Source organism: Lichenostomus cassidix, chromosome Z (assembly GCF_008360975.1).
Source record: "Lichenostomus cassidix isolate B80296 chromosome Z, HeHo_3.0, whole genome shotgun sequence".
Lineage (NCBI taxonomy): Eukaryota > Metazoa > Chordata > Aves > Passeriformes > Meliphagidae > Lichenostomus > Lichenostomus cassidix.
In genome coordinates, this window is record NC_139511.1 from 66,762,106 (window position 1) to 66,788,616 (window position 26,511).

The window sequence follows — 26,511 nt, forward strand, 5'->3', positions numbered from 1 at the left end:
GAGGACTTGGCTCATGCTGGCTGCTCTTGGCCCCTGCAGCACACAGGTGGCCGTGGAGGGGACAGAACCACCTGCCTTTGGCACCCAACCTCCTGTCATCCCATGCCACCAAAACCCAGTGCAGCAGTATGAAGTCTCAGTGATGAACTGGCTGGCTGTGGGATGGGACCAAAGCTACTGTCCCTTGTGTCCCAGTGTTGTGGGATAATGCTGCTCCCCAGGGATCCATGCAAACCCTGCAGCTGCCCTGGCCAAAAAAAGCCTAAGGAAGAGCAGTCACCTCCTTTGCTTCCTGGCAAAGTTTCCTCCATGGGAAAAGGGGCCAGAAAAACTGGCAGACAGGCATGTGGAGGGAGAGTAAGGAAACATGCGTGGATGCTGCCGGTGGATGAAGCCCTGTGATTCCCCATGGGCTCTGGCCCACCAGGGGCAGTGAGGTGCTGTGCCCTCACCTCATCTTACATCCTTGTCTGACATCTGGAGATACGTGATGATACCCTGGTGCCACAGTTTACCCCACCACAAGCAGGGACACACGGCAACCCAGGAGCATTGAGCCACTCCAGTGACAGATATATGGCCTTTTGCCCATGCTGGGAAGCTTGTTTGGGCATCCAAGCAACATTGCAGTCTGACCCCTTCAGCTAGGGGCCAGACACCCACAGCACCTCTCACAAAGATCTCTTGGAAGTCCCAGCCTGACCCATCACAGGTCATGCCCCTGTGACACCCCAGATCTCAAGGATGGAGATCAGGATTCAGCACTTGGAGCTTGCCCCAAACACCCCTTTTTGCCTGCACATGGATTGATAACATGAGCACACACACCTACCTCCCCCAAAAAATTGCGTGTGCACACACCTGTCCCTCCTACCCCTCCCAACAGAGACTGCACACCCCAACAGGTGAACACACAAAACACACACACCCAGCTCCCCATGGACATATACAGGCATTTATCATTGTCCCCAAGAGCAAACACATGTGTGTGTGCATACTGCAGGCGCTCAGCCCCTCTGACAGTGCACACAGCTGCACACATGCATGTGCAGGGTTACTACTCCATGAGATGGACACACATCCTCCATACACACCCCCAGGGCATACACACACCTTAAACACCGGACGTAGTCCTGTTGGTGTGAGGGTTCCCATACAGACACGTGTAGTGCATTCACCTCTCGCCGTGTGCACAGGCTCAGGGCTGCTCAGACCCCCTGCACACACATGTGTGGGGGATACGCATCCATCCCAGTGTGCACACATGTAAACACAGGCAACGAAAACACACACGCTGACCTTCTCCCAGCACACACAGGTATCTCCACACACGCAGACAGACCCTCTAAAAGGTTTGCGATGGGTGCAGCACCCTCTCACACACGTGTGCACAGACACCTCACACACCCTTCCTTCACACTCCCCTCTCCTCACACATCTGTGTCTGCACCCCCGGTGCCTGCCCACACCCCCAGGCACTCCCCTCGTCCAGCACCCACTCTCAGACACAGACTGGGGGTCGCCCAGCCCAGCGCCCCCCACCCCAGCCCCTCCCGCGGCCCCGCGCAGGGCGGCCCCGGGCGGCTCTCGGCGGGCCGGTCCGGGGCGATCCCCCGGGGCTGCCGCAAGCCCAGCCCTCCCCGGGTGACTCCCTAGACGTGCGCTAGCAAATGGGAGCGGGGAGGGGTGTTGCTGTCTGACTGCCACTTGTTGCATTTAAAAAAAAAAAAAAAAGAAAAAAGAAAAAAAAAGGGAAAAAAGAGAGAAAGAAAGAAAAGAGGGAAAAATCCCACCCACCCTCATCTGCTGCGGAATAAAAGAAATATCGGCGGGCGCGGCGCCATGTGAGCGGCGGGCCGGGGCCGGGACCGGGCGGAGCAGCCGGCCTTGCCCCCCCCGGGACGGCGGGGCGAGCCCCGGGCGGCGCTCGGAGCCGGCGGCATGGTGGAAAACCCCAGCCTGGAGGCCAAACCCGCCCTGGTGAGAGACAGAGCGACGCGGGGGTGCATGGCGGGATCGGGGTAGGGGTACCCGCGTCGGACAGGGAGGGGATCGGGGTCCCCGGTGAGAGCGGGAGGGGGGTCCCGAGAGGACAAGACGCCCGGTGGGACCTCCAGTGGGATCGGGACGTGGTCCCCCGCGGGGACGGGGCGATGAGGGGCTCGGTAGGAGAAGGTTCCCGGTGGGACCGTCGGGGCGGATGTCTCCCTTGGGAGCGGGGAGGGAGGGATCCTCGGCAGGACGCGGCTCCCAGTGGAACTGGGGCGGAGGTCCGAGCAAGACATGGGTCCCCATCGGGACCGAGGAAGGAGGTTCCCCGGGAGACAGCGACGGGGTTCCCGAGTCGGACCCGTCCCCGGTAGGAGCGGGGACGGCGTCCCGTGGCTGAGCGGGGATGTGGTGCCGGAGGGCCGGGTTCCCCGTGGGGTAGGGTGCCGGGTGGTCCCGGCGGGGGACGCAGCCCCTCCGGCGGCGGGAGCCGCGCCCGGCGCGGCGACAGTTCCGCGGGCAACTTTTGGGCAAGGGCCCCGGGAGCGGCAGGGAAAGCGGGTGGAGTGAGGGGTGCTTCCTCCCCTCCCTCCTCCTCCTCCTCCTGCTCCGGCTCCGGCTCCGGCGGCGGCGCTGAGGCCGTGCCCTGTGCCCGCAGCCGGCCGCCCCGCCGCGGGGGCCGGGGGCGGCGGGGGGTCTGCGCTTGGCGGCGGTGATGGAGAGCCTGCAGCGGCAGCAGGCTGCCCGCCTGGCCCGCGGCCCCGACGGCGCGTCCCGACGGCCCCCGGTCGAGCCCGGCGCCTGCTCCGGGCCGCCGCCCGCCGCTCCCCGCCGCCGCCCGGCCTCCGGCCCGCGCCCGCCGACCGCCGCTGCGGGGGAGGAGGAGGAGGAGGAAGACGAGGAGGAAGAAGGGGAGCCCCACGACCCACCACCGCCCCCGCACCACGAATGGACCTACGAGGAGCAGTTCAAGCAGGTAAGGAGGAATCGCTGCCCCGGCACCGCCTGCTCTGGGCAGGCATTCCTGGTGTCCCTCCGTGATCCCCAAAATCCGGTTTAGCTTTCCCTGAATGGACACCTCTTACACCCCCCCACTGCTCCCAAACCCTGTCTGCGTCTCACCCTAAATGGTCAACACCATGCCCCAGCCCAGACCCACCCCAAGGAGACATCCCGCATATCCCCTTTGACTCCAGATATTATTGCAATGCCACCCTAAATTAAACCCCCCCAGTACTCATCCACTGCCCCCAAACCTCATCCTCCCCTAGATGAGTACCCCCTGAATGCTCCTCACTGTCCCTGAGCTCAGTCCCACTCCTGTGGGCATCCTTATGTGCTCGCCGCCCTGTTACCAAACCCCATCTCAACCCTGCTTCGTGACCGCACCTCCTCGGTGTCCCCTATGCCTGTCCACAGGCCCTGCATCATGACGGGGTGCCCAGTGTCCAGGTGTCCTGTGCCCACCCTGATCTATGCCAGCTTCATCCATGGTGCTTTCCATAATGGGAAAAATGTGACCCCTGTGCACGGAGGTTTTGCAGAGATGGAAAAGGGCAAGGACTGTGGTATGTGGTCACCCAAGGAGCTGGTGAGCCATGGAGCTGAGTTCCCTGGTGTCTTTACAAGGGCCAGGGCATATTATGGCTGGTCAGCGCAGCTCACTAATTTCCTGCACTGGAGGGAGCAGCACATACACCCTGTCGCCTCACTCCTGGTGGGCGTGGGGGAGACTCTTTTGCTTCTGAGATCTGGCACAGGGAAAGGACTTCAAGGGCTCATATAAAGGATGGAAGGAAGGTCTCCCGGTATTTAATGTGTGTGGATCTCATCTGAGCCGTCTTGTGCAAACTCTGGTTTGCACACAGTGGGTGCCTCTCCATGCTAGGGTGTGGGCATAGAGTGCACAGCACCAGGGCAGGTTTGTGATCCCGGTTTGTTTAGCGCCGTTGTGGGGGAGGGAGAGGCACACTGGGTGACAGGGAAGATGTGGCGAGGGGATAGAACAGACAGAGATGTCCCCACACGGCTGTTGTGTGGCTTTTTAGGATGGCTGTGCTGAGGGACAGGAGGACAAGGGCACTTCGGTCTCCTCCAGTTCTGGCAGGAGAGGAGGGGAACAGCACCAGGGACCCAACTTTTGGCTGGTGTGGGGGCATGCTGCTGCCTCTTCTGTTTCAAATTGCTCAACCCGCTGTCATTTGGGGGGGCCGGGGCTTACCTCTTGCCTGTAAGGTGGCAGATACAGGTGCAGACAGGGCACGGGCAGCACAAGCCCCACGGCCATGCCCAGGGATGCCGCCAGCGCCTGATACTGCCTCAAAGCAGCCCGGGGAGGGCTGGGGTGGGTGAGCCGCGCAGGCAAACAGCTTGTCCGGGAAGTGTTACATTACACCCCGCTGCACAGAAAAAGGCTGACTGTCCGGTTCCCGGGGTCAGCCGGGAGGTGGGAAGCGGCTCCTCCCTCCCGGGGAGGCTAGAGAAAGCATCCCCGGCATTTCTCGTCCTTCAGCCTCCCGCCCTGCCCCTGTCTGGGGCTGCCCGTGCTCCTTGTGCAGGACAGGAATGTTGTGAATACTGGGAGAGGGGTGATAGGAGAGCTTGGGGTGCAAGAAAAATCCTGCCACAGCTTCTCAGGGTGGGAGCTGGCTCGTTCCTTGTTTGCTGTCTTTGATTTTTTTCCAACCCTGCTTGGAAAAGTGATGGACCCCTCATCCAGAGACCCACACCTGGGTTTCCCACCTGGTGGCATGTCCCAGCCAGCCCAGGGAATAATGGGATGTCCCTCTGCACTTTGGAACAGGCTGCAGTGCCATCTTGCTTTGGGGTCTGCAGGGTGGCTGTCATTCCTGTTCCTCCCCTGAGATCATGCAGGAGGGGACATACCCCTGCTTGTGAGGGACATGTCCCTGCTGGGCCCTCCCCAGGCTGCAGGGCTGTGGCTCACCCAGCCTGGGGAACAGGTTCTCTGCTCCCTGCAAGGACTGAGTGGGGAGGGTGGCTGTGCTTCAGCTTTTGGAGGCTTCCCAGGGGCTGGGCTGTGATGCTGTGGGGGAGGTAGGGGAGCAGCATGTGGCTGCTGGAAAGATGCTGGGGCAGCAGTGTTGGTATGAGGGTTCTGGAAATGAAGAGAGACCCTATAGCGGCCAGAGCTGTATTTCCCACCAGGACTCCCTGCTCTAAACTGCCCCAAGCCATCACGGCATCACCTGAAGTGGGGTTCAGGGCATGGTCCTGCTCTCCTCCTCCTGGACTGGGGGCACAGCTAAATGAACAGAGACCACCAAATCCAGGCTGTTTTGCAGAAGGTGGACAGGGAGTCACTTCCCCATCTCTCTGCAGTGGGGAGGGTGCCTTGATGGAGGTGGGTTGGGAGGCTGGTGCAGGACCAGCCAGGAAAGGATTTCCACACAGTGCAGTGGTGCTAAAAACGGGAGCAGAGGACAAGCTTGTTGTCGTGAAACCCATAGAAGGTTAATAGGCAAATGCTGCTTTGCACAGAGGAGCATTTGGGGAAGTCCCCCATGTGTATGCCCTGGTTTTATATGCTTCCTGTGACTCTGGTTTGGGGAGGGGGAGCTGGTGAGACCTTTGCTCTGACTGGGAGGGCCACTGTGATATTATGAGGTTGATAGACCCCCTCACCCCTGCCTCTTGCATCAGCCCCCGGCGCCGGTTTATGTACATTGATAAGGACACATGGGTAGAGACCTGGGCAAAGGTCTAGGAGGTCTCCACACCCAGGGCTGTCAGACAGACCCAGCCCTGAGGTTGGGGGCACCAAGTGGGGTCTGATTGTGCACTACCCATGAACCCCAGCTTCCCTAAGGACTGGGGTGCATCCAAGTTTTAATTCTATGGTGCTGCATTCTGTGGTGTTTGACTTGGAGGGCATGGGTGAGAGCCTGGCATTTTTGGTGCCAGCTCAGCTCCATGAATTCATCTTTCCCTCTAGGAAAACCATGCATATAGACAGGGTTGGGTGCCCTGGTTTCCTCCAAGTGATAGAAGAACAGCTTTTTTCTTCATCCCCCAGGATGGGAGGGACTCAAATATGTGGGCTTTGCATCCAGCTGTCAGGATGCCCTCCCTGTCAGGGCCCCTCCAGCATTTTCACACCCATCTGTGACTGGGGGGATCAGGATCCTCTGAAGCTCCTTCCTCCCTGCCCAGGAGCAGCTGCAGGGGGTGAACCCCAGCCAGCCCTTTAGGAACTCTGGGGTGTCTGGTAGTCTCAGTGGTTAATTTGGGGGTGGCTGGTTTTGCCAGCAGCTGTTTGCCATTATACTCAGCCTAACCCTGGTGTGGCTGTTCCTCCTGCCCTGCCTGTCCCTGATGCCAGCAGTTGCCTCTTGCACCCACCCACCTTTCTTAACATTCATTTAGGGAGGGCTTGCCTGCTGTGAACACATGCACTCACATCTCAAAGCCTGGAGGCATGTGCTCCTTGTGCCACAGACCTCCTTGTGCCACAGACCCCCTTATGCCTCCACCCCATTCCTTGAGGTCATCACAAAATGTGGTGGCAGGGTCTGTGGTGTGCACCTTCCTGCCTCTGTCCACGTTGCTTTCTCCTCTGCTATTGTCCCTGGAGATGAAGGAAATAGAGGCAAGAATGTTCAAGGAATGGAGGCGGCTGAAGAGGGGGACCCTGAGGTGAGGGTACTGGTCTTCATGCCACAGCTCCCTCCTTGCCACCAGCGTATCTTCAACCTAGGTGCAGGACAGGGCTCCCGGGGCTAAATTAAAGGGTCTTTAGTTACACTGCAGAGGCAGGGAGGGGGGATGGACACAGTGTGTTTGCTCCTGTCCATGTCTCCAGCAAACCTGCAAGCAGAGCTCTGCCCCTAATTTGGGACCTCCTGCAGTGGGGAGGTGGCTCCAGCAGCAAGGGTCAGTGTGCTAATCCCTGGAGCTCCAACAGCTCTGGCAATCCTGCATCAGTGGAGAGCACAGGACAGAGTTGGGGTATGGCTGGGAGTGCACACAGAGGTGTTCTGGGGGTATGTTTCCACACAGACCAACATGAGTGTGTGCATCTGTATAAATGCGCATATAAGGGTGAGGGTACATGTCTGTGTGTGGACCCACAAGTGCTCCTGTGTGTGGGGATCCTTGGGAGACCCTGTGTGTCGTACGGATTCACAGGAGCATGCAAAGTGTGTGTGAACACACGTAAGTGCTGTAATGTGGTTTTGGATCCATATGAGTGTGCAGGTGTGTACAGACCCATATGGCAGTAGGTGTGTGTATGGCACTCTGTGTGTGTGTGTGTTTGTGTGTGTGTGTGTTTGTGTTTGTGTGCCCACGTGAGTCTGAGCACACCCATGTGTACATACAGGCACATGTGTGGTGTCCCAGTGTGTTTGGGCATGTGCATGCCAGTACCAGTGTTTCCATGTATGGAACTGCACAGACCTGCAGGTGTCTGAGGCAGGCTTTGAGGGCTAAGATCCCTCCAAGCCCAACTCCACGCCTCTTGCCCAGTCCACCGTGCTGAGCAGTCCTGGTGGGTGCCAATCCCCTAGTCCCACTGCTAGGGTGGGTGCCAGTCCCCTAGTCCCACTGCTGCCCCCCAGGACACTTCCCAGCCCCACTGGAGCCGGTGGGATTCTCTGAGCTTCAGGAGCTGCCACAGCACTATCTTCCAGTTGGGGGTCCCAAGGGATTGGGATTGGGGCTCCAAAGAGGAGGTGTAAAAACTAATTGAGGGTGTGAGAATAAAGGCACTGTGGAGGGGAGAGGAGCACCATCTGCCTCTGGCTCCCTCCCCAGCTATCTCCCTGAAATCAGATTCCAGCTGGGTCTTTGGGGAGGATGCACCCCCTTATCAATTTGGGCTTCCAAAAATCCACTAATTGGGCAAATAATGGGGGTAAATCTCCTCTGTTGCCAGCTGGCTGGGCAGGGCTGCAGCGGGGAGGTCGGATGTGGGGTGGTGGACTCTGGTGCCAAGGGCATCTTGCAGCTGTGTGGGGGTGTGGGAGTGAGCTCAGGTGTGCGTGGGGGACAGTGTGTATAGGGTCATGTGAGTGTGCACGGGGGGACTGTGTAGGAGATGTATGAACATGCACAGGAGGGGGGATGGGGTGTTGATTTGTGGTTGTGCATGGGGAGTGTGTAAAGCGGATGTAAGGATGTGCACAAGGATTGTGTGTGTACGTGAAGAGTATGTAGGGGTGCAGAAGTGTGCACAGAGTCTGCAGAAGGGGAGCACACGCAGGGGCTGTGTGAGTGTGCTTAGTGGGGCTGTTTTGTCCAAAGTGTGCACAAGGAGAGCATGTGCACGTGTGTGCATCTACAGAGCAGACTGCATGTGCATAAGTGTGCAGGGAGCGAGCAGACTCAACATGGAATCCTGTTCCCTGGGCACAGGGCACCCACCAGAGATGCTTGTGTTGGTGGAGCTTTGTTCTCCCCTGTAGGCTGCAGCCCCTGTCGTGGATCCAGAACTCATATCCCATGTCTGTGGCAGGGCATGAATGAACACCAGCCCCAGATGCTCTGTCTGCTCAGGCACACAGCTCTTCTGGAAGCCGAGGTGGGGACAGGCGTTGCTTTCACTGGGTGGGGTTGGGGTGGCCACCAACCTTTCCTTCCTTGTCTTCCCTTCAAAGAAGTTGGAGGAAGGAAATGGGGCCAGAGGTGGGGAGGGGGGATTGAGCAGCCAATGCACATCCCAAGCATGCACACAGCCCCACAGGTGTGCACCCCCACACTCACAGAGCCCCACAGCAGGTGTGTGCATGCACAGCCCCCAAGGTGTGCCAGCACATGGCCTGTGTGCTCTCCCATGCGCATACCGTGGGGGTGCATGTGCATGTCCCTTGGGGACACCTGGGGTGTTGCTGGTCATGGGCAGGGTCCCCTGGCTCTGATCACCCCAGGAGGCATCAAGGATGGGGAGAGTCTGCTCTACCACCTGTCATGGTGCTGGTGATGGAGCTGGGTCCCATGGCTCCAGTCACCTAGTAAGGGATTGAAGGAGAAGGATGTCCCACAACTTCAGTCACCCATGGAGGGGTCAGGGGCAGGGTGGGACAAGAATGGAGGGGGAGGCAGACATGGAGAGGAAGGCAAGGATGGAGGTGGAGGCAGTGGTGTAGCAAACGCCGGTGGGTCAGGGAGGTTAACCCGAACAAATCCGCTCATTGACTCCCTGCCTGCTCAGCCATGAACGAGTAACAAGGGGCTGATCATGGGAGACGCACGTTCACTGGGAGCCGGGACTGCCTCCCCTGTGCTGCAGCCCCCAGATGGGACAGGGGCCATGGATGGTGCTCATGCTGGCACCACACAGCCATGGGCATCATGTTTCCTCTGGCTCCAGCCTGTTAGGGAGCCATACCAGCACCCCATGCCTCAGTTTCCCCTCCTGCAAAATGCACTGAGCAGAGACTGTGAGCCTGTGAGCCCCCCACCTCAGCCCTGGGCCAGGCTGGGGGTGGGGGGCTGCTGTCCCAAGGCCAGTGCTGCCAGCAAACCTTGCGTAGAGCCAGGTTAATGTTTGCAGCAGGCAGCCCTCCCGGGAGCGGCTGCAGCGGGGAGGGGGGTTTTAATGACCTGCCGGATCTGCCGCATTATCAGCGCTGATTAAACCTGCCTGCTCTATAAAGTGCCGTTAAATATTAAGCATGATGAAAGGCTTTGAAGGGGAGCCACAGAGCTAGGAGAGGTCCTCAGAAAGAGATGTCCAGCCGCAATAGTGGGGTGACCGCTGAGATGGGTGGTGTTGGGGTGAGTGAGCACCCCTCACCCCCCAGGGCTTAGGGATCAGGGGAGCAGGGTCCCCCCAAGAGCCAGCACTGCCTTCGAATGCAGCCGGCCGTCCCAGCAAAGCTGTCCCGTAACCATTAACTTATTAACAGCTGGTGGAAGAGGCGAGTGGTGGCTTGCAAGGTCAGGGGGTGGTTTGTGCCTGGCGGGGAGTGAACTGCCCCCCAGCTCTGGCAATGGGGATGGGGGGAGGGACCCACAAGTCCTTAGTGCCTTGAGTGTGCCGCATGGCTGGGGAAACTCTGAACGTGGATACTTTTAGGGTCCCTGAATGTCAGGGTGCACAGGGCTGTGCCTCAACTGGGAATCCTGTGGTTACCTGCAGGGTTAACCGAGGCACCACTTTTGTATGCCCTCTATGCCTGCAGGGCACATGGGAAGACACCCCAGTGTCTGGGTGTTTGATTGTGCACCAACCGTCTCCCTGGAGAAGGATCTCAGAGGCAACAGTCGAGCTCCAGAGAGGTGCAGTGACTCCAAAACAGCACATCAGCAGTTGGCCACCCGTGGTGTGTGGCTGGGGGGTGCAGGGAGGTGAGCATTACCTGAGCGCCCTGCGTGAACAGTGGCCAGATGGAAAAATTAGCAGTGTGGCTAATCAATGCGGTGTATATTAAGCTGCTCAGGGTTGGGGGGTTTGCAGGGTGGGGGGGAGCTGAGCAGGGTCCAGGATCGATACAGCTCATATTAAGTGGATTAAATCCTGGCTGCCGATTTGAGCCCTTGCTGCCAGCAGGAGGTGGCAGCTGAGCCAGGACTGTGGGAGTCCCACTGGGATCGCTTCCCTCGGCAGCAGTGCCCAGGGGGATCTGTGTGGGAACTGACCGGGTTAGGACAAACTGGAAGTGCCTGGGGGGTGGCGTAGCACCTCATAACATCCTTCTTCTTTCTAGGGTGTTGGCTAGGCTAAGGGGTCTCAGGGACCCAAGCTTCATCTCTACAAGCCCTCCTGACTGTAGGAGAGGCATCTCCTGGGTGAATGAGTGGTGCTAACAATGTTACTTAATCGTGGTGAGGAGGAGGAGGAGGAGGAAGCACAAGGTCTATTCATATCCCTTTAATATACCATGTTCGACCCGCTGACCTTTAACCTGCCCCGTTATCCCCATTCCTTAAGGGATATAGACGTCTCCATGGCAATGGGATGGCAGGAGGGAGCAGGTCCCAGAACTGTACCCAGGGTGGGGTGGGGGATGCGAACACACTGCTCTAGTCTTGCACCAGCACCCAGGCCAGCAGTGCCAGGTGGAGGTGCGGTGCTGCTGGGGTTCCATGGCTGGTGGGGTGGCCAAGCACCGTGGATGGGGTCCCCGAGGTCGGCGGAGCAGCGCTGCGCACCGGCGGGATATCGATCCCGGGGCTTGACAGTTTAATACTTCTGTTTATAGAGGAATATAGTTACATCGATGGCGTTAAATGAGTTACTAATTATATCAATACAAACACGATTAAAAGGGTCCTTGCTCATAGGTCACCGCAAGCAGGAGCCCCGCTGGTTGTGTTGCACAACTGCCCCTGGGCAAGGCTCAGACCACTGTCCGAGGCTCATGGTGGGGGAAGGCTCTGGGGCAGCGTGTTCCCTGCAGGGTCAAGGTGCCCATCCTCCCTGGGAGTGGATGTGGAGTGCCTGATGTGGATGTGGGGTTGTGCATGAATATGTGGGACTGCACATCCCCTTCTGGGGGTCTGTGTTCCTGTCTGGGGCTCTGGGTGCCCCTCTGAGGTTGCGGATGCATGTAGGGGTTTGTGTGTGCATAGATGGGGTTGTGCATGGAAGTATGGGGCTGTGTGTGCCTGTCTGGGGTTGTGCATGCCTGCCTAGAGTCATGTGTTCCGTTCTGGGGTTGTACATGCTCCTCTGGGTTTGTGCATGCTGTCTAGAATTGTGCATGTATACATAGGGTTGTGAATGTTTGCCTGGGGTTGTGTGTTCTGGTTGGGTTGTGGGTGCACATACAGCAATGTGCATGTTCCCTTTGGGGTTGTGCATGCACATTTGGTCTGTTCTTGCCTGTCTGGGGCTGCATATGCTCCTCTGGGGTAATACATGCCTGTCTAGAGTTGTACTGGCATGTCAGGGGTTGTATGTACCCATGTGGGACTGTGTGTGCCCCTCTGGACCTCCCTAGCATTGTGCACATACATTGTGCTCACGTGTGTATGTATGGGGTTGAGGATGCTCCTGCAGGTGGTGTGCACCCACAGAAGTTTGTGTGTGCCCACCTGGGGCTGTGCATACCCGTGGGGAGGCTGTGCACATCCAGACATGGCTGTATGTGCCTGTGTAGGGATTTGTGCCCATGTGGGTTGTGTATGCACGAGCATCACAGGCACGAGCATCACAGGCTTCTGCATACTCCTGTGATGTTCTGTGTGCCCCTGTAGGGCTGTGCACACTGATACAAGGTTGAATGTGCTTGTGCAGGGTCATACATGCCCATCCGACCTTCTGTGCAGCACCAGGGTGTGACAACACAGATTCTTTCCCATGGGAAAGAATCTCTTCTTCTTCCTATGTTTTATAAATAAAGATAAAGTTTTTGTGTTATTGAAACAGTCTTTTGAAAAATAAGCAGTTCAAGCCTGGCCAGTTGGCCTAGGAGGAAGTTTTGAATTGGTTCAACCGAAACAGCTTGTTGAAGTCTATATAGTTGCTAAAATAAATAATAAATTCAGAATCCTTTTGATCACCCAAAAAATTTCTTGACTCTTCACTCTGCTAGCGGTCCAACAGCTACACTAGGGGGGATCTGTGTTCCCCTGTATAGGTGATGCCTTAAATTGCTAGAAAAAATTTTTAGACGCAGACACACAGTATAGGAAAGGGGTTTTACCTTGGTTTAATAGGATCCCAGATGCGCACCGACGAACAAGTAAGCCCCAAAAAGCCCCGATGTTATCCCCCGTATACAATTTATGGACAGCCTAGATTAGAATACCTATCTAAAAGTCTCCAATAAGAAGTCTAACAAATGAAGTAATTGTCCCCTTATTAAAATTGCTTCCCCCCAAAAGATTGCTACTTAGTTTACAAAAAACATGTCTCGGTGATGGGGGCCCTGTTCAAGGTTGTGCGTCATGCTTTTGAGATTGTGGGGAAGTTTTGTCTTCCCCAAAGGATTCTGAGCAGGGCAAGGGGTACTAGGGTGATAGATATGTAGGGTTAAGATACAGGGAGTAAAAAGTACAAGAACGGGGAAGGGTAAAAGGTTATATATAAAGGATATATATAAAGAGAGTATAAAAGTAAAATAAAAAGTACAAAAACCCATCAGGCATCATAGGGGTGTGCTGTGCAATGCCCTAGGGGGTTGTGCACGCTCGCGTGGGGTTGAGTGGAACCACACAAGGCTGTGCACACTTGTGGGGTTGTGCAAGCCCCAGCGTAGTTGTGCATGCCTGTGTAGGGTTGTATATGCTCACGTGGGCTTGCGCACCTCCATGTGGGGTTGTGTCAGCCTGTGTAGGATTATGTACACCCAGGTGAGGCATTTGTCCCTGCACAGCAACTGTGTGAGACCAGGGTGACCTCTTCTCCAGCTTGAGCATCCCCAAATCTCATGGAACACCCAGTGCTTCCCAAGTGTACCCAAAGGCCCTGCCAGCTGGTCCCTGGTTACTCAGTTCTGCTCTTGTCTCAACTTAAAAGCTGACCTTTGCTCCCCGTTTGATGTAATGTGTTTTTGCATCTCAGTGCCCCACAGATAAAAGGTTAGAGGTTAATAAACAGTGGAAAAATAGAACCTGGCCTTGGAGGTCACACCTGTTCTGGGGGCTGGAGTCAGTAGCAGCTTGCTCTGCGTGGGATCCTGCCTGCACTGGTGGGAAGAGAAACACGAGTGGCAGTCAGGGCAGGGGTGTGGGTGCTGAAGCCCCTCCACTGGGTGACCCTCAGGAAGGCCATGGCTTCACCTTGCTGTGGGATGAGTGGTAGTGGCCAGTTTTGGGATTTGCTCCTGCCTTGACAAGCCAGATGTCTGGGGATACCAAAGCACTTGTTGTGGAGGCCTTCCAGAGGCAGGGACAGGCAGGGAAATGCAGGCAAAGCCTGGCTGACGCAGCCTTCCTGGGGCAGAAATCAAAGCAGCCTCCTGGAGCTCTGCTCAGAACCTGACCTAGTTACAGTAATCAATAGCTTGAGGAGCTCCTGGAAAAGAGCAGGCAATGGGGAGGGGGAACAGAGCAAGGCTAGGAGCACCACGGTGGAGACGGACAGAGTGCTGGCACCCAGAGGTCAGGGCAGTCCAAGAGCACCCTGCTACAAGGAGGGGATAGGTAAGTGGGATCCAGAGAGCAGAGAAGCAGCAAAAAAGCTCCGTGGAGCCAGGAAGTCAGCACCAGTGGGTGTGGTGTGAGTCTGATAGTTGTACCCGTAGATGAGGTTAGGGACAGGCAGTTAGCACAGGTCTGTCCCTTACAAAGGACAGGCAGCTGGCACCTGTGAGTTAGATGAGGGACTGTGTTAGGTGTGTCTGTTCAGTGATGGGAACCATGGGGTTTGTAGAAGCATCCTCACATCCCCGTGTGTCCTCACATTCCCCCATCCCTGCATCCCCACATCTCCATGTCCCCGAAGTCCTTTCATCCCCACATCCCTTCATTCCCACTTCACTGTATTCTTGTGTCCCTGCATCACCCCATCCCCATTTCTCCTGAGTCCCTGCAACCCCACATCCCTACATCTCCATATCCCTGCATTCATGGGTCCCCATGGCATCCCTGCATCCCCCCCATCCCCACATCCCCGTGTCCCTGCAGGCTGACGACCCTTAAGCACAGCTCCTTTTATCTGTCTGGTGAATTATGTTCTGTGTGGAGCGGGGGTGTGTTCCCTTTCTATTGGTTTTTAACAGCCTTTCCCAGCACAATTGTTTTTTAAACGACTCTATTTTGTGCCTGACTTTGTTTTCCAGCTTGCATTTCTTTGTATATGTTTTGGAAATCCATTCTGGACTGCTGAGTTTTGTTTCTTTTCAATGGCTTTAAATTCTTGCCGGGCTTGCTGGGAGGAATTGGTGTCTATAGCGTCTTCGATTGGTGCTAATTTTTCCTTCATGTGCTCTGACTTTTACTGCTGGGCCATCGATCTGGCAGGCTCCAATTTGTCATGGTCACTCAGGCACTGTGCTGGAATCAGGCAAGCCCGGGCTTTCGCACGGAGCCGGCACTTCGTGTCCCTGATGTAGAGGCTGCACTCACCTACCCAGTGCTGTCCCTCAGCTCAGGCTTTGTCCATGTGTACGTGTGTCCAGACTAGCATCCATCCAGCACACATAAGTATCCTCACAGCCATATGTGTGTGTCTGTGCAATCACATGTGCACGGCAGCCCCAGCACTTGCAGCTCCCTTTAGCAGTACCTAGTGCCGTGTCTGAGCCAACTTTTCTTTCTCCAGGATGGTATCAGCCTCTTCTGTTTGGGTGGATCTGTGTCCTTGTGAGGGATGAGGGCTGATGGGGATGCTGATTTCATGCTGGGACCTGGTGAACACCAGCACTTGGCAGTGCCTGAGCAGAGCTGAGCATCCCTATGCCGGGGTCCTGGGGCTGTGATTTTTGCACTTAAGAGGGCAAGGGGTGGCAGAAACTGAGGCACAGACTCAGCATCTCTGCAGCAAAGGTTCAAAATAGTATTTGTGGGGAGCCCATGCCAGATCCCAGCTACGAGGAGAGTCCAGGTCTGCCCGCACAGAGGGTGTGTCAGAGGGTTCTGTGCATGGAGAATCTTACTGCTGGCAGAGCAGGCAGGTGAGGCCAGAGGTGATGCCAGGTTCTGGCACAGGCAGTATGCAGCCCCAGGCACTGCTCTCTCTCCATTCTCACCTGCGTGTACCAGAAGCACTGACCCCTCTCTCTCCTGCCTCCAGCTCTACGAACTGGATGAGGACCCAAAACGCAAGGAGTTCCTGGATGACCTCTTTGGCTTCATGCAGAAGAGAGGTAAAGGTGGCTGGTTGGGGTGGGTACCTCGGCTGCTGGCAGGGGGCTCACGGTGTGCGGTTCTCAGGCTCTGAGCTGCTCCAGGTCTCTGTGAAACCCTCAGGCAGGTCCTGCAGTGCTTCCCCTTGGCCTCCCCCACAACCCCAAGCTGGGGCAGCTGTCAATGCCGATATCCCACTCCCATTAGCGATGCCCAGCAGGGATGCCCACTGGAAGCGTCCGGTGGGGATAGCCATTAACATACCCCTTGGTGACAAGCATTAGCAACACCCCTTAATGATGCCCATTAGCAGTTTTCAGGACGTTTTAGTGATGCCTGGTGGGAATGCCCTTGGCAGTGCCCATTAGGGCTCCCCATTAGCAGCTCCTGGTGAGGATGCCCACCTCTCAGCAAGGATGCCTGTGTGCGGTGCTCCTGGAGTGGAGCCAGCAGTCTGGGCAGCGCCGGGCACCCAGGGGTTAAGGGCTCGCCAGCCAGCCCATCTTCATCGGAAATCTTTGCTATCGGCATGGGGGGCCGAGCCGGCTCCCGGGGACTCGATAAATGCTTTAACCTTCGCCCTCCCCGGCCGGGCCTGCGACAATTAAAAGTTGCCGAGCGCGGGCGTGTGGCCGGCCGTATTAATTAGAGCCTTTTGCTGGTGTGTGGATTAATGAACAAGCCGTTCGATAGCCAGTAAACCCCAGGCAGAGGTTAATGCCGAGCTAATTAACGGGGAAAGGCTGAGGGGGGTGCAGGAGCAGCGGGACTGGCTGTGCGTGGGGTGAGGGAGGGCAGAGAGGGGCAGTTGCCTGCGCGGCCAGCCCGTGGGAAGGGTGGTGAGGGTCCCCACCTGTCTGTGGGGCTGCAAAGATTGACTTTTGGGTCAGGCTGGGACACCACAAACTTGTTTCGCTCACGGGTGTGTGGTGAGTGGCTACCACAGCCATGGGCCTCACGCTGGGGGCTAGCTGTAGGCAGTGGATGGGCTGGGTACTGCCCCATGGGTGTCCCCTGGTCCACCTGGCCCTGGTGCAGAGCTGTGGGGAGCAAGTGGGAGCATCAGCCCTGCCTTGGCCCCCCAGCATCCATCAGCCACAAGATTCATGGGCTGTTCTGCGGCTTCATTATCTCTCTCTCCAGAGCTAATTAACTCCCTCGCTATTGGGGCTGGGGCTAATTAAGTAAGTGCCTGCTGGTGTGGGGAGGAGGGAGGGAGCCTGATGCTTCCCTGATGGTGCTACTCCACATCCCTCTGTGTCTGGCTGTCCCACTCCTGTGCCCTCCATCCCTTCCATGCTGCATCTCCTCCGGGTGGGTGCCATCCCCCTGGGGAAGGCAGGAAGCATGTGGGAGTGCAAGTGCAGGTGTGGAGGGATAGGTGTGCATGAACCTGGGGGAGGAGACAGGGACTTTGGAATTGGGTATCAAAGAGAAAGGGGTCAGAAGGGCTGTGGGGCAAGGACAGCATCCTGGGGGTCATCAAGAGCTGGGTAAGAAGCAGCACACATGAGCCATTGCAGGTGTAGCTGGGGCACGCAGAGGTGCATGGGCAGGGGGCTGTGACATCCAGGCTGTATCCCCAAGGTGGCCAGGAGAGATGGATGTCTGCAGGGTGAGCCCTAGTGAAGGGGACTGCATCCCCCATACTGTCAGGACAGTATCAGCACTGACATTTGTCAGCACCGTGGAAAATCAGTGGGGCTGAAAAATGGGTTGGGGTCAGACCCTCTGAGGCTACCCCATGGCACAAGGGCACAGCTGGCCCTGGTGGCTCATGGAGGTGAAGCCACCAGCACCATCAGATACAGGGTACAGGCAGTGGGGCAGCTCCTTGCCCTGCCTCAACTTCTGTGGCACCCCAAAGGTAGTGAGCTGGGACATAAGGGGGCTATTTCTGCATTTGCTTACTGCAGGCCCCCCCCACCATTTCCTGCCAAGCCGAGGACCCTGCTGATAACACAGGGCCATTAATCAATCAAGGCGCTAATTGCAGCCCCACAATGGCTGCATCACCTCTCTGGGCTTTTGTGCCCTTGGTCCTGGCTAGGGCTGGGGCCATCGCTCTGCGGGGAAGCAGACAGGTGCCTTTGTCAGTGGGACAGGCGTCGGCCACGCGCCTCGCACAGCCTCGGGATGAGCGGTGAGCCGCTTTCGTTAGCCACTGTGGCTGGAGAGTGCAGAAGAGAAAAAAGTCCATGGGCCATTGACTGGGGGCTGAGACTGTGCAAACTCATTGTCACTGGCGGGGAGGGAGAGCTCTCAAACTCGGCCCCCCACCCTAAGGTGATGGGTCTTGTGCCAGCAGCCCTGAGCAGGGCTGGTGAGCTGCCGACAGCAGATATCAAGTCAATATCTCTGCCTTTCTCCCAGGAGGATAAACTCCTCTCCCCCTTCCCAACCTAGTGAACAACAGAGACACACAAAAAAAAAAAAGTTAAATGAACTCAGTAAAAGAATAAAAAGAGCTCATTTTTCAGGCTTATGTGAAGAAGCCAAGCCAATATCAGGGCCATAAATTAGGGATGCTGGAGGATGGCGGTGAATGACGGCTTCGTTTGAGGGGCGAAGCGCAGTCGTGACAGCCTCCCTCGGCCAAATGGATGGCTTTCCGATACTCCCTGTGCCCTGCCACCTCGCAGGGGGAATAAATAAGGGGTGGAATGACACAGGACGGGACAGGCTAGGATGGGATGTGGTGCTTGTCCCTGCTCTGCCCAGCTTCCATACAATGCCCAGGCCATTACTCCTAGGAGCCGTGGAGCACAGCAAGACTGTGGGGCTATTTGGGGGTGCTTACAAAGTGTGGAGGGGGTTTTAACCAGATCTGGTGGCTGTGAAGACCAGGCTGGTCTATATTGGGCTCACAGAACCCCAGTGAATGCATGTCTCCTTGCCCCATGGCCTCATTGAGGAGGGTGATGCTGGGGAACCAGGGGTCAGGGTCTCTACTGAGGGCAGTTGAAGATGATTTGGGGTCAAGTCTATTGAAGCAGGGCAACAAAAGCCTTCAAGCAGAGGACACTTCTGGGGCCATCTGTGGGGTTAAGAGGTTTTGCAGGGACTCTTTGGGAAAGTCTGGGGCTGGAAGAGAAAACCTCTCCAGAGAGAGATGGTAGGGTGAGTCCTCCCAGAAGGGTTGTGGGGGTCATCCATCCTCAGAAAGGTTATAGGATGGGTCTCCTTTAAAGTTTAGCTAGACTCTCTCTTTGTGGGGCTCTGAAAGAGCATTACAGAGTGAGCCATTCTAGGATCCTCTGAGAGATTTTGTGGATTGGTGCTGTACAGGTACCTCTAAGAATTGTAGAGGGACAATCTTCTCTAAAGGTGTCTGAGGGAGGCACTTTCCCCATCCCACTGTGGTTCTACGTCCCAGCTGAGAGCACACCCAGCCCCACTGATAGCTCCATCAAAGGGGACTCTGTGCCAGCATGCTGGGGTGCCCCTACTTCTGGGCATAGTGCCAAAGTAGGTAGGTCCTGCCTGCACCCCACATGCCCATGCGTGCTCGCCTGGGCACAGAGAGATGTGCGTCCCATTGTGGGTACCTGCAATGGCAGTGGGGGGAAGGTGTGGCTGTGTTACTAGGTAATATGAGCCCCTGTGGGCAGCTCCTAATCCCTCTTCTGTCTCCCGTGTGCATCTGGAAGGGACACCAGTGAACCGTATCCCCATCATGGCCAAGCAAGTGCTGGACCTGTACACACTGTACCAGCTGGTGACAGACAAGGGTGGCCTGGTCGAAGTCATCAACAAGAAGATCTGGCGGGAGATCACCAAGGGCCTCAACCTACCTACCTCCATCACCAGTGCTGCCTTCACCCTCCGCACACAGTGAGTGCCTGGCAGAGTTGGCACGTGGGGGACACCTACCCTGGGGCATCCCCTGGCTCAAAAGTCCCAGAGCCTGGGGTGTGGTCTGATAAGGAGTACCACAAAAGTGGTTGGAGGGCTCTGCCCCTTCCCAAGGGGTCTTTGCTCAGCAACAGGGCTGGCTAGGAGGTGCCCAGTGCTGCATCTCCCCTTGGCTCTCTCCCGTGCAGATACATGAAGTACCTGTATCCCTATGAATGTGAGAAGCGGGCACTCAGCTCTCCCGGAGAGCTCCAAGCTGCCATTGACAGCAACCGTCGGGAGGGGCGGAGGCAGACTTTTGGCACAGGACTCTTCAACTACTCTCCAGCCAGCACCCCAACCCTGCTGGGCACCCCCAAAATGCCTCTGCCTGCTCTTAGCATCTCCGCACACAGCTGTGGCCAGCTTGGGCAAGTGCACAGTGTTAAGAAAGGTGGGTGAGAATCCCATGTGCCCTGTGGCAACCATCTCCTCCCAGGGATGGACACTGCTCCAGCAGCAGGGGTGTTCCCTGTCTGCTCTTGCCCTTTTTGCCTGGGGAAAGTAGAAACGATGTTGTTCTTCTAGTCCCTTTCAGGGAGTGGAAGAAGTGTATTTCCCCTGGCTTTGGAGGAGGACCAAGCCCACATGTTGGGAGTGGTGGTCTGCCCTGCCCCACTCCTCGTGGGGTAGAATTGGCACCAGCTGGGGATGGTGAGGTGGGGTGGAAATGAGGGACCTGCTAAGCTCTCTTGGTCATTCCAGAGGATGGAATGCTGACAGCATCAGTGCCAGGGCGCATCGCTATCCCTGTTGGACTGGCTGGCCACCATCTCACAGCAGCCCAAGCAGCAGCTGCCTCGCAGGCAGTGGTGCTGGAGCAGCTGCGGGAGAAACTGGAGACAGGGGAGCCCCCGGAGAAGAAGGTGGCCCTGACAGCAGAGGAGCAGCAGCGGCTGGTGCAACATGCACTTCAGCACAACCTCCTGGCTGTGGCCTCCCAGTTCCCCATGAACGTCAAGATCTCCAACCGAGGTAACAAGATGCAGCACCTCATCCTGTTTGCTGGCACCGGAGCTGGGAGCAGCAGCAACAACTGGAGAGCAGCATTGATGCCCAGAGGGGCTGGGTCCCGGCTTATCTGTCTCGGACAGGTTCTTGTTGCTGTTTCTCTTAACACTCATATTGGTATTTCCTTTCCCCAGATGACAGACAGGAGACCGCATTGAACCTGTCCACCAACGGCATTAGCAGTATCAACATGTCAATAGAAATAAATGGAGTTGTCTACACAGGTAAATAGAAGGGCCGCTTGGCCTGTGTAATTGCGGCCGGGAAATCCAATAACTTATAGCCACTGCCTGGCCAGCAAGTCCTTCCTTCAATCTGATGTCTTTACTATAAAATCCATCGTAATGAAGTGGCAGGGCCTGGGGAGAGGGGGCAGGAGAAGGAGGGGGTTGACAAGGATGGAAATTGGCCCAAAGTAGGTGCTAGCAATGAAGGGCCAAAGTGGGGGATGAATAGAGGGATGGATGGATGGACTCTGGCTCAGAAGTGACTCTACACCTAGGGTCATTCCCCACCCCAGCATACGGCAGGCAGGGCTTGGATTTGGGGTCACCCCAATGCTAGTGTGCCCAGAGGATCTCTGGCTGGGTGTGGCATTTGGCTGATTGCAGAGCATGGTGCAGGGAAACATATTGGGTGTTTTGCTTGAGCAGAGTATCATCTGGGGTGCCAGTGTGCACCAGCCTGGCTAAGCAGCTCATCCCGTGCCCCCCAGATCCATGCCTGCCCTGCTGAGACACCCCACAATTAAAATTGATGGCTTTGCCTTCAGAACTTAAATATTTAATGATCTGGAAAGGTCAGCATGTGGGGCTGACAGCCAAATGGGCCCTGGGCCATCCCACAGGCTGCCCCATGCAGGTGAGGATGACTGGGTTGGGGGAGACACCAAAGGTGATGAGAGGGGTCTGGAGTCCCCATGGGTGTTGGTCCCACACTCCCCTGCCTGGGTGCTGGGGGCCGAGTGAGCAGATCCCCCAGCCCTGGGCTTACTCTAACCTTTTTTACTCTAACCTTTTTTTAACAAGTTTGTTCTTGTTCCCCAGGTGTCCTGTTCGCCCGCCGGCCCTCAGCCACCCTGGCATCTGGTGGAGGGAGCACCCAGACCCGTCTGAACCCCATGCCTGCCCCAAACCCCGTGCTCCCAGCCACCTCTCAAAGCCACACTCCCAGCAGCACCTTGCCGTAAGGCAGATGTGCCCCCACCCCGAAAGCAGCTGGGGGTGCACAGGGTCTGGGGGCCTGAACTGTGGGACCCAGCTGGGCCACCGAGGTGGGATGGGGGACCCAAAGGTGTCTTTTGCTGCAATACTGAGCTGTGTCCATGCAAGGCTGTGAACACCCATGTGGGCCCTTTTGTCCCTTATCTCCACACGTGCCCTCACACACACACACACACATGTTCCCTCCCAAGGCAGCACCCCCAGGTGACGTCCCATACATCTGCTGTCCTGCTGCCTGGGGGTCCCCCAGGACCTGCATGCTGCGTCCCCTACATCCTGCAGCCCCTAACCCACCTCAATGCACGCGCTGCTGCCCCTGTACACGCCTCAATGCATACGCTGTGTCCCCGACACACACCCTTGGTGCCCACATTACATCTCCATACGCACCTTTGGTGCAAACACTGCAGGCACAATACTCTGCAACCCCTATAAACTGTAGCCCCTTTACAATGAAGCCCCTATATATATACTGCACCCCCTACCCACTGCAGACGCCCCTACCCAGCCCTCCTGCGCTGCCTGGGCTTGCTGCCCCTGCCCTGAGACACCCCCAGGGTGGTGGCATCTCAGCCCCCCAGGTCCTCAGCTCAGGGGGATCACCCTGGGGGGGCAAATAATGGGGATATTGGTGGGAATGGTGGGGGTGGAGCTTATTGGGGTGGGGCCGGATTTGGGGGTTAATGTCGGGGTAGGGGTTGTTGATGGGGGGAGGGCAGGGAGGCCCAGCAGAGTACCCCCCACCACCAAAGACTGCCCGGGTGCCAGGGTCCCCAGCCAGGTGGCAGGGAGACAGAGGGCACTCTGAACTACCTCGTTGGGGCTGGGCAGGTGCCTCCTCCACCGGCTTGTGCCCCAGGGTGCCAAAGCAGGTGAGCGTGGAGCAACGCTCACCTCTACCTCAGCGTGGGAGGCTCGGCGTCGCCCTGTTCCCCGCACTCCTACCACAGCGGACCCGTGTATCTATTAAAGAAAACAAACTTCTGAACCAAACCGGTGTTGAAGGTGATATGCAGGGCGTGGTGCCACCCACCAAGCTCCAGGGCCCAGTTTGGAGGTGCAGGACACCCCAATAGCCTGGGATAGCCTGTGGTAACAGCTGTAGCACCTGAGGTTTCACAGCCCGCCTCATGCTTGCCACCAGCTCAGTTTCTGGGAGCTCTGAGTTGGAAACAGGTGCTCTGCATCCACCAGAGCACTCTGGCATGGGCTGCCTGGGTCAGACAGGGCACCAGCTCCAGCTGTGCCAGCCAGGCTGTGGGGCTGCTTGCCCCCCTGAGCTCCCAGTGGCAGCTCACGCGTGGGTGGGGATCCCGTTAGGCTGCCTGTGCTGGGAAGGGAATATGGCCCTGGAGCTAATGAGATTGTCACCATGGGGCTCTGAGGTTGCACCTAGGGAGATGCTGGCAGTGCTGGGCCAGCGTGGCACCTGAGCAGTACCCACAGAGGACACAGGTGACCGTGATGGAGCTAGGAGGCACAGACACATATATGGCTGATCATTTGTGCTCCTTTTACAAACTCAGCGGTGTGCACACTCACACCTTCACACTCACACTGCTCACACATGGACTTCCACATGTGTGCAGCCACCCGTACACATGAAGACACACAGGGGACCCCTGTGGTGACAGACACTCCAGCCAGAGGCGACCACAAAAACAGGTCCACCCCAGCATCATTTAAGCTAGGTCCCTGGCACATGAGGGGACAGAAACTGCTGTTAGAGAGTCCCCGCTGAAGCTAGACCCGGCCTCCCAGGAACAGATACAGCCCCTCGGGGACAGGCCCAACCCAACCCTTCGAGGACAATTCCCAGTGCCCCGGGAACAGCCCCAGTCCCTCGGGGACAGCCACAACTCGGACTCCCGCCGACATCCCCAGCCCGGATTCCCAGGACTAGGGGACAGCCCCAGCCCTGCGGAGGCAGCCCCAGCCCGGACGACCGAGCCCGTCCGGACAGCAGAGCCCACCCGGGCGGTGCTGCCGCTGTCCAGGGTGCTGCAGCAATGCTCCCCTCCTCGGACCCAGCCGCGGGACACGGGAGTGACACGGAGGGTGGGGATGCTACGCTGGGGACATGTTGAGGACGTGGGGGTGACAGAGAACCCCTGCAGAGGACCGGTGGTCTGGCAGGTCGACCCCTGCGGTCTGGCCACCGGGGCTGGTTGGGTTCATGAACAAGGGATGCGTGTGTGTGAGTGGATGTTTTTGTGTGGGTGTTTGTGAGTGTGCCAAGAAGAGCTGGACTGGGATTGATGCCTTAATTGGGGTCTTGTGTCCCTTGTCACTGCTGTGAAGTGCTGGCCACAGCTGATCGAGCACTGCAGCCCCAGGGAGCCGGCAGGGCACATGTGGGCCTGCATCCCCACTCATTACCAGGCTCAGAGGGTGATGTGTGCTTCCATGCTCCCTGGGGAGCTTGGGCACACAGCTGCTGTCACCTGAGTAACCAGCCGTGATTGATGCCTGCTTCCTCATGTCCTGCAGGGACTGTAATTGAGCAGGAGTGAGGAGGCAGAGGATGCAGGGACAATCCAGCCCAGCTGAAGCAGCACTGGATCCAGCTTCAGCACTGGGCTGGGGGCAAGTGGTTACATCAGTGTGCCCCTGCAGGCTCAAGAAATGGGAACATGGTCAAAAGCCTCCTCTCATTCTCTAGGAGCAGGGAACAGACTTCCTGTGGTAGGCTGTAAGCAGTCAGTGCTGTAGTTGCAGCTCCGTTCCAAGGCTTTCAAACTGGATGGGACTCTAAAGGGTGCATGAGGACAGCCCCAAAGCCCCCCAGTGCTTGAGTCCCAGTTCTGCCCAAATTTCTCACCTCAGGGTACAGGGTGGCCTGGGACCCTCTAGTACAGGGGCATTGCATTTGGCATTTGTGCATTTGGGGCATTGCCCATCATGCTGGGCTCAGGCTACAGTAGAACTGGTACCCTGTAAGCACAGACCATCACTGTGTGCACAGCCCCTGGCCCCCCCTGCAGCCCCCGGCCCCTTCTGCAGCCCCCAGGCACTTCTGCTAATGAAGCCATTTCTATTTGTTGCCTTTGTGGAACAAAGCTCAGCTCTTCCTCTCTGAAGATCCCAGTTATTGATCCCCAGGAAGAAAAGGCAGTGCACACAGAGCCTCAGCCCTCTCCTGCTGCCCAAGTGCTCTGCACAGCTCTTGCAGGGTGATTTGGGGGAGCACAGGGGCTGCTGGGCATTGGGCCACCCCACAGCTCCCTCCTGCATCCTGGTAGGCCTGTACAATGCTCAGTAGGAACACATCTGTAAGGACAAAGATTTTTCAGGGCATGGTGGGTTTAGCTTTCAGCAAAGAGCAATGGAAGGGTTCTCCAAAGCCATCTGGGGATAGCTTGTCAGCAAAGTACATACTATTAGCAGGTGGTTTGTATCTAAGAGTGTCCTGGAACCTTGATTTGGCATTCCCTGGTGCCTCGGGTATGACAGTGCAATACCCAGCCTCATGTTCATCCTGCCGCTGCTGAAGTCATGTGGACATGTTGGAGCAGTGGCAGGCTGAGCCCTGGGGTACAGGGAATGACATCAAAAGGGGTTTTGAAAATTCCCAGAATCACTGAATCATAAGGGCTGGAAGGGACCTCTGGAGATCAGTTCAACCCTCCTGCCAAGGCAGAGTCACCTGGAGCAGGTGACACAGGAACACATCCAGGTGGGATTTAAGTGTATTCAGAAAGGGGACTCCACAACCTCCCTGGGCAGCTGTTCCAATGCTCTGCCACCATTAACATAAAGAAGTCCTTCCTTCTCTTTTAGCTCATGTCCATTGCTTCTCATCCCATAACAGGGCACTACAGAAAAGAGTCTGGCACCATCCTCTCTGACATCTGCCTGTGTTATAAATATTTCTATTCATTAATGAGATGCTCTCTCAGTCTTTTCTCCAGTCTGAACAGGCCCAGCTCCTGCAGTCTCTCCTCAGAAGAGAGATGCTCCAGACCCCAAATCATCTTTGTGGTCTCTGCTGGACCTTCTCCAGTAGCTTCTTGTCAGCTTTCCTGTGCTGAGGAGCCCAGAAGGGGACACAGCACTCCAGATGTGGCCTCACCTCGGGACTGAGTAGAAGAGCAGGATCACCTCCTGTGACCCTCCTGAGCAGAAGGGCAGGATCACCTCCTGATCACCTCCTGTGACCTGCTGGCCACACTCTTCCCGATGCACCCCAGCAGACTCCTTGCTCTGCAGTTGTGAAACTCTCTGGACTTTTTTATGTGGTGGATGTTTCTGCTAGGAATTCATTTAATCCCTGTGACAGACCCATGTAATTGTGAGTGCCAGCTGAAGGCAGTGGTGGGGCTGGGGCTGGCTGCACCATTCATTAGTGCATCTCTCCTTCACGAGCATCACCTGCGCTGGTCGATAAGAGAAAGGTGAACGCGGGCAGGCAGAGGCCTGGGGGAAAGCCCGCGGCAGCCGCCCGGATTTCAAAGGGCCTGCATCCACACGGATCGCTATATCAATTCCTTTTAATACATCCGAGCGCCTCTTTCCTGGAGGACCGCGCCGGAATGAAGCCACCATCGACCGCCCTCCCGGGCGGCGGGAGGGCTGCACGCCTCCCTCTGCAGTGCAAATCACCATCGACCGCCCCCATCCTCTGAGAGGGGCTCGGCACCGCCATCCGCGGCCTGCCCTCCCGTCTCCATGGCAACCGCGGTCCTTAGCAACGCGCCGC

General features: G+C 57.0%; 1 protein-coding gene across 2 annotated transcripts; it reads left to right on the forward strand.

Moving 5' to 3' along the window:
- Positions 1-1,642: 1,642 nt before the first annotated feature.
- Positions 1,643-22,805, forward strand: ARID3C (AT-rich interaction domain 3C). 2 transcript variants are annotated; one of them, XM_085042570.1, is made up of 8 exons: positions 1,643-1,980; positions 2,648-2,965; positions 15,632-15,710; positions 19,335-19,518; positions 19,728-19,972; positions 20,284-20,553; positions 20,724-20,813; positions 21,636-22,805. In XM_085042570.1, exons 1-8 carry the CDS (start codon positions 1,942-1,944, stop codon positions 21,776-21,778), a joined length of 1,368 nt encoding a protein of 455 aa, XP_084898696.1. In that variant the 5' UTR covers positions 1,643-1,941; the 3' UTR covers positions 21,779-22,805. The 2 variants fall into 2 exon arrangements, with proteins under 2 accessions (XP_084898696.1, XP_084898697.1); XM_085042571.1 differs by having other exon boundaries at positions 1,645-1,980; positions 15,632-15,704.
- The last annotated feature ends 3,706 nt before the right edge of the window (positions 22,806-26,511 follow it).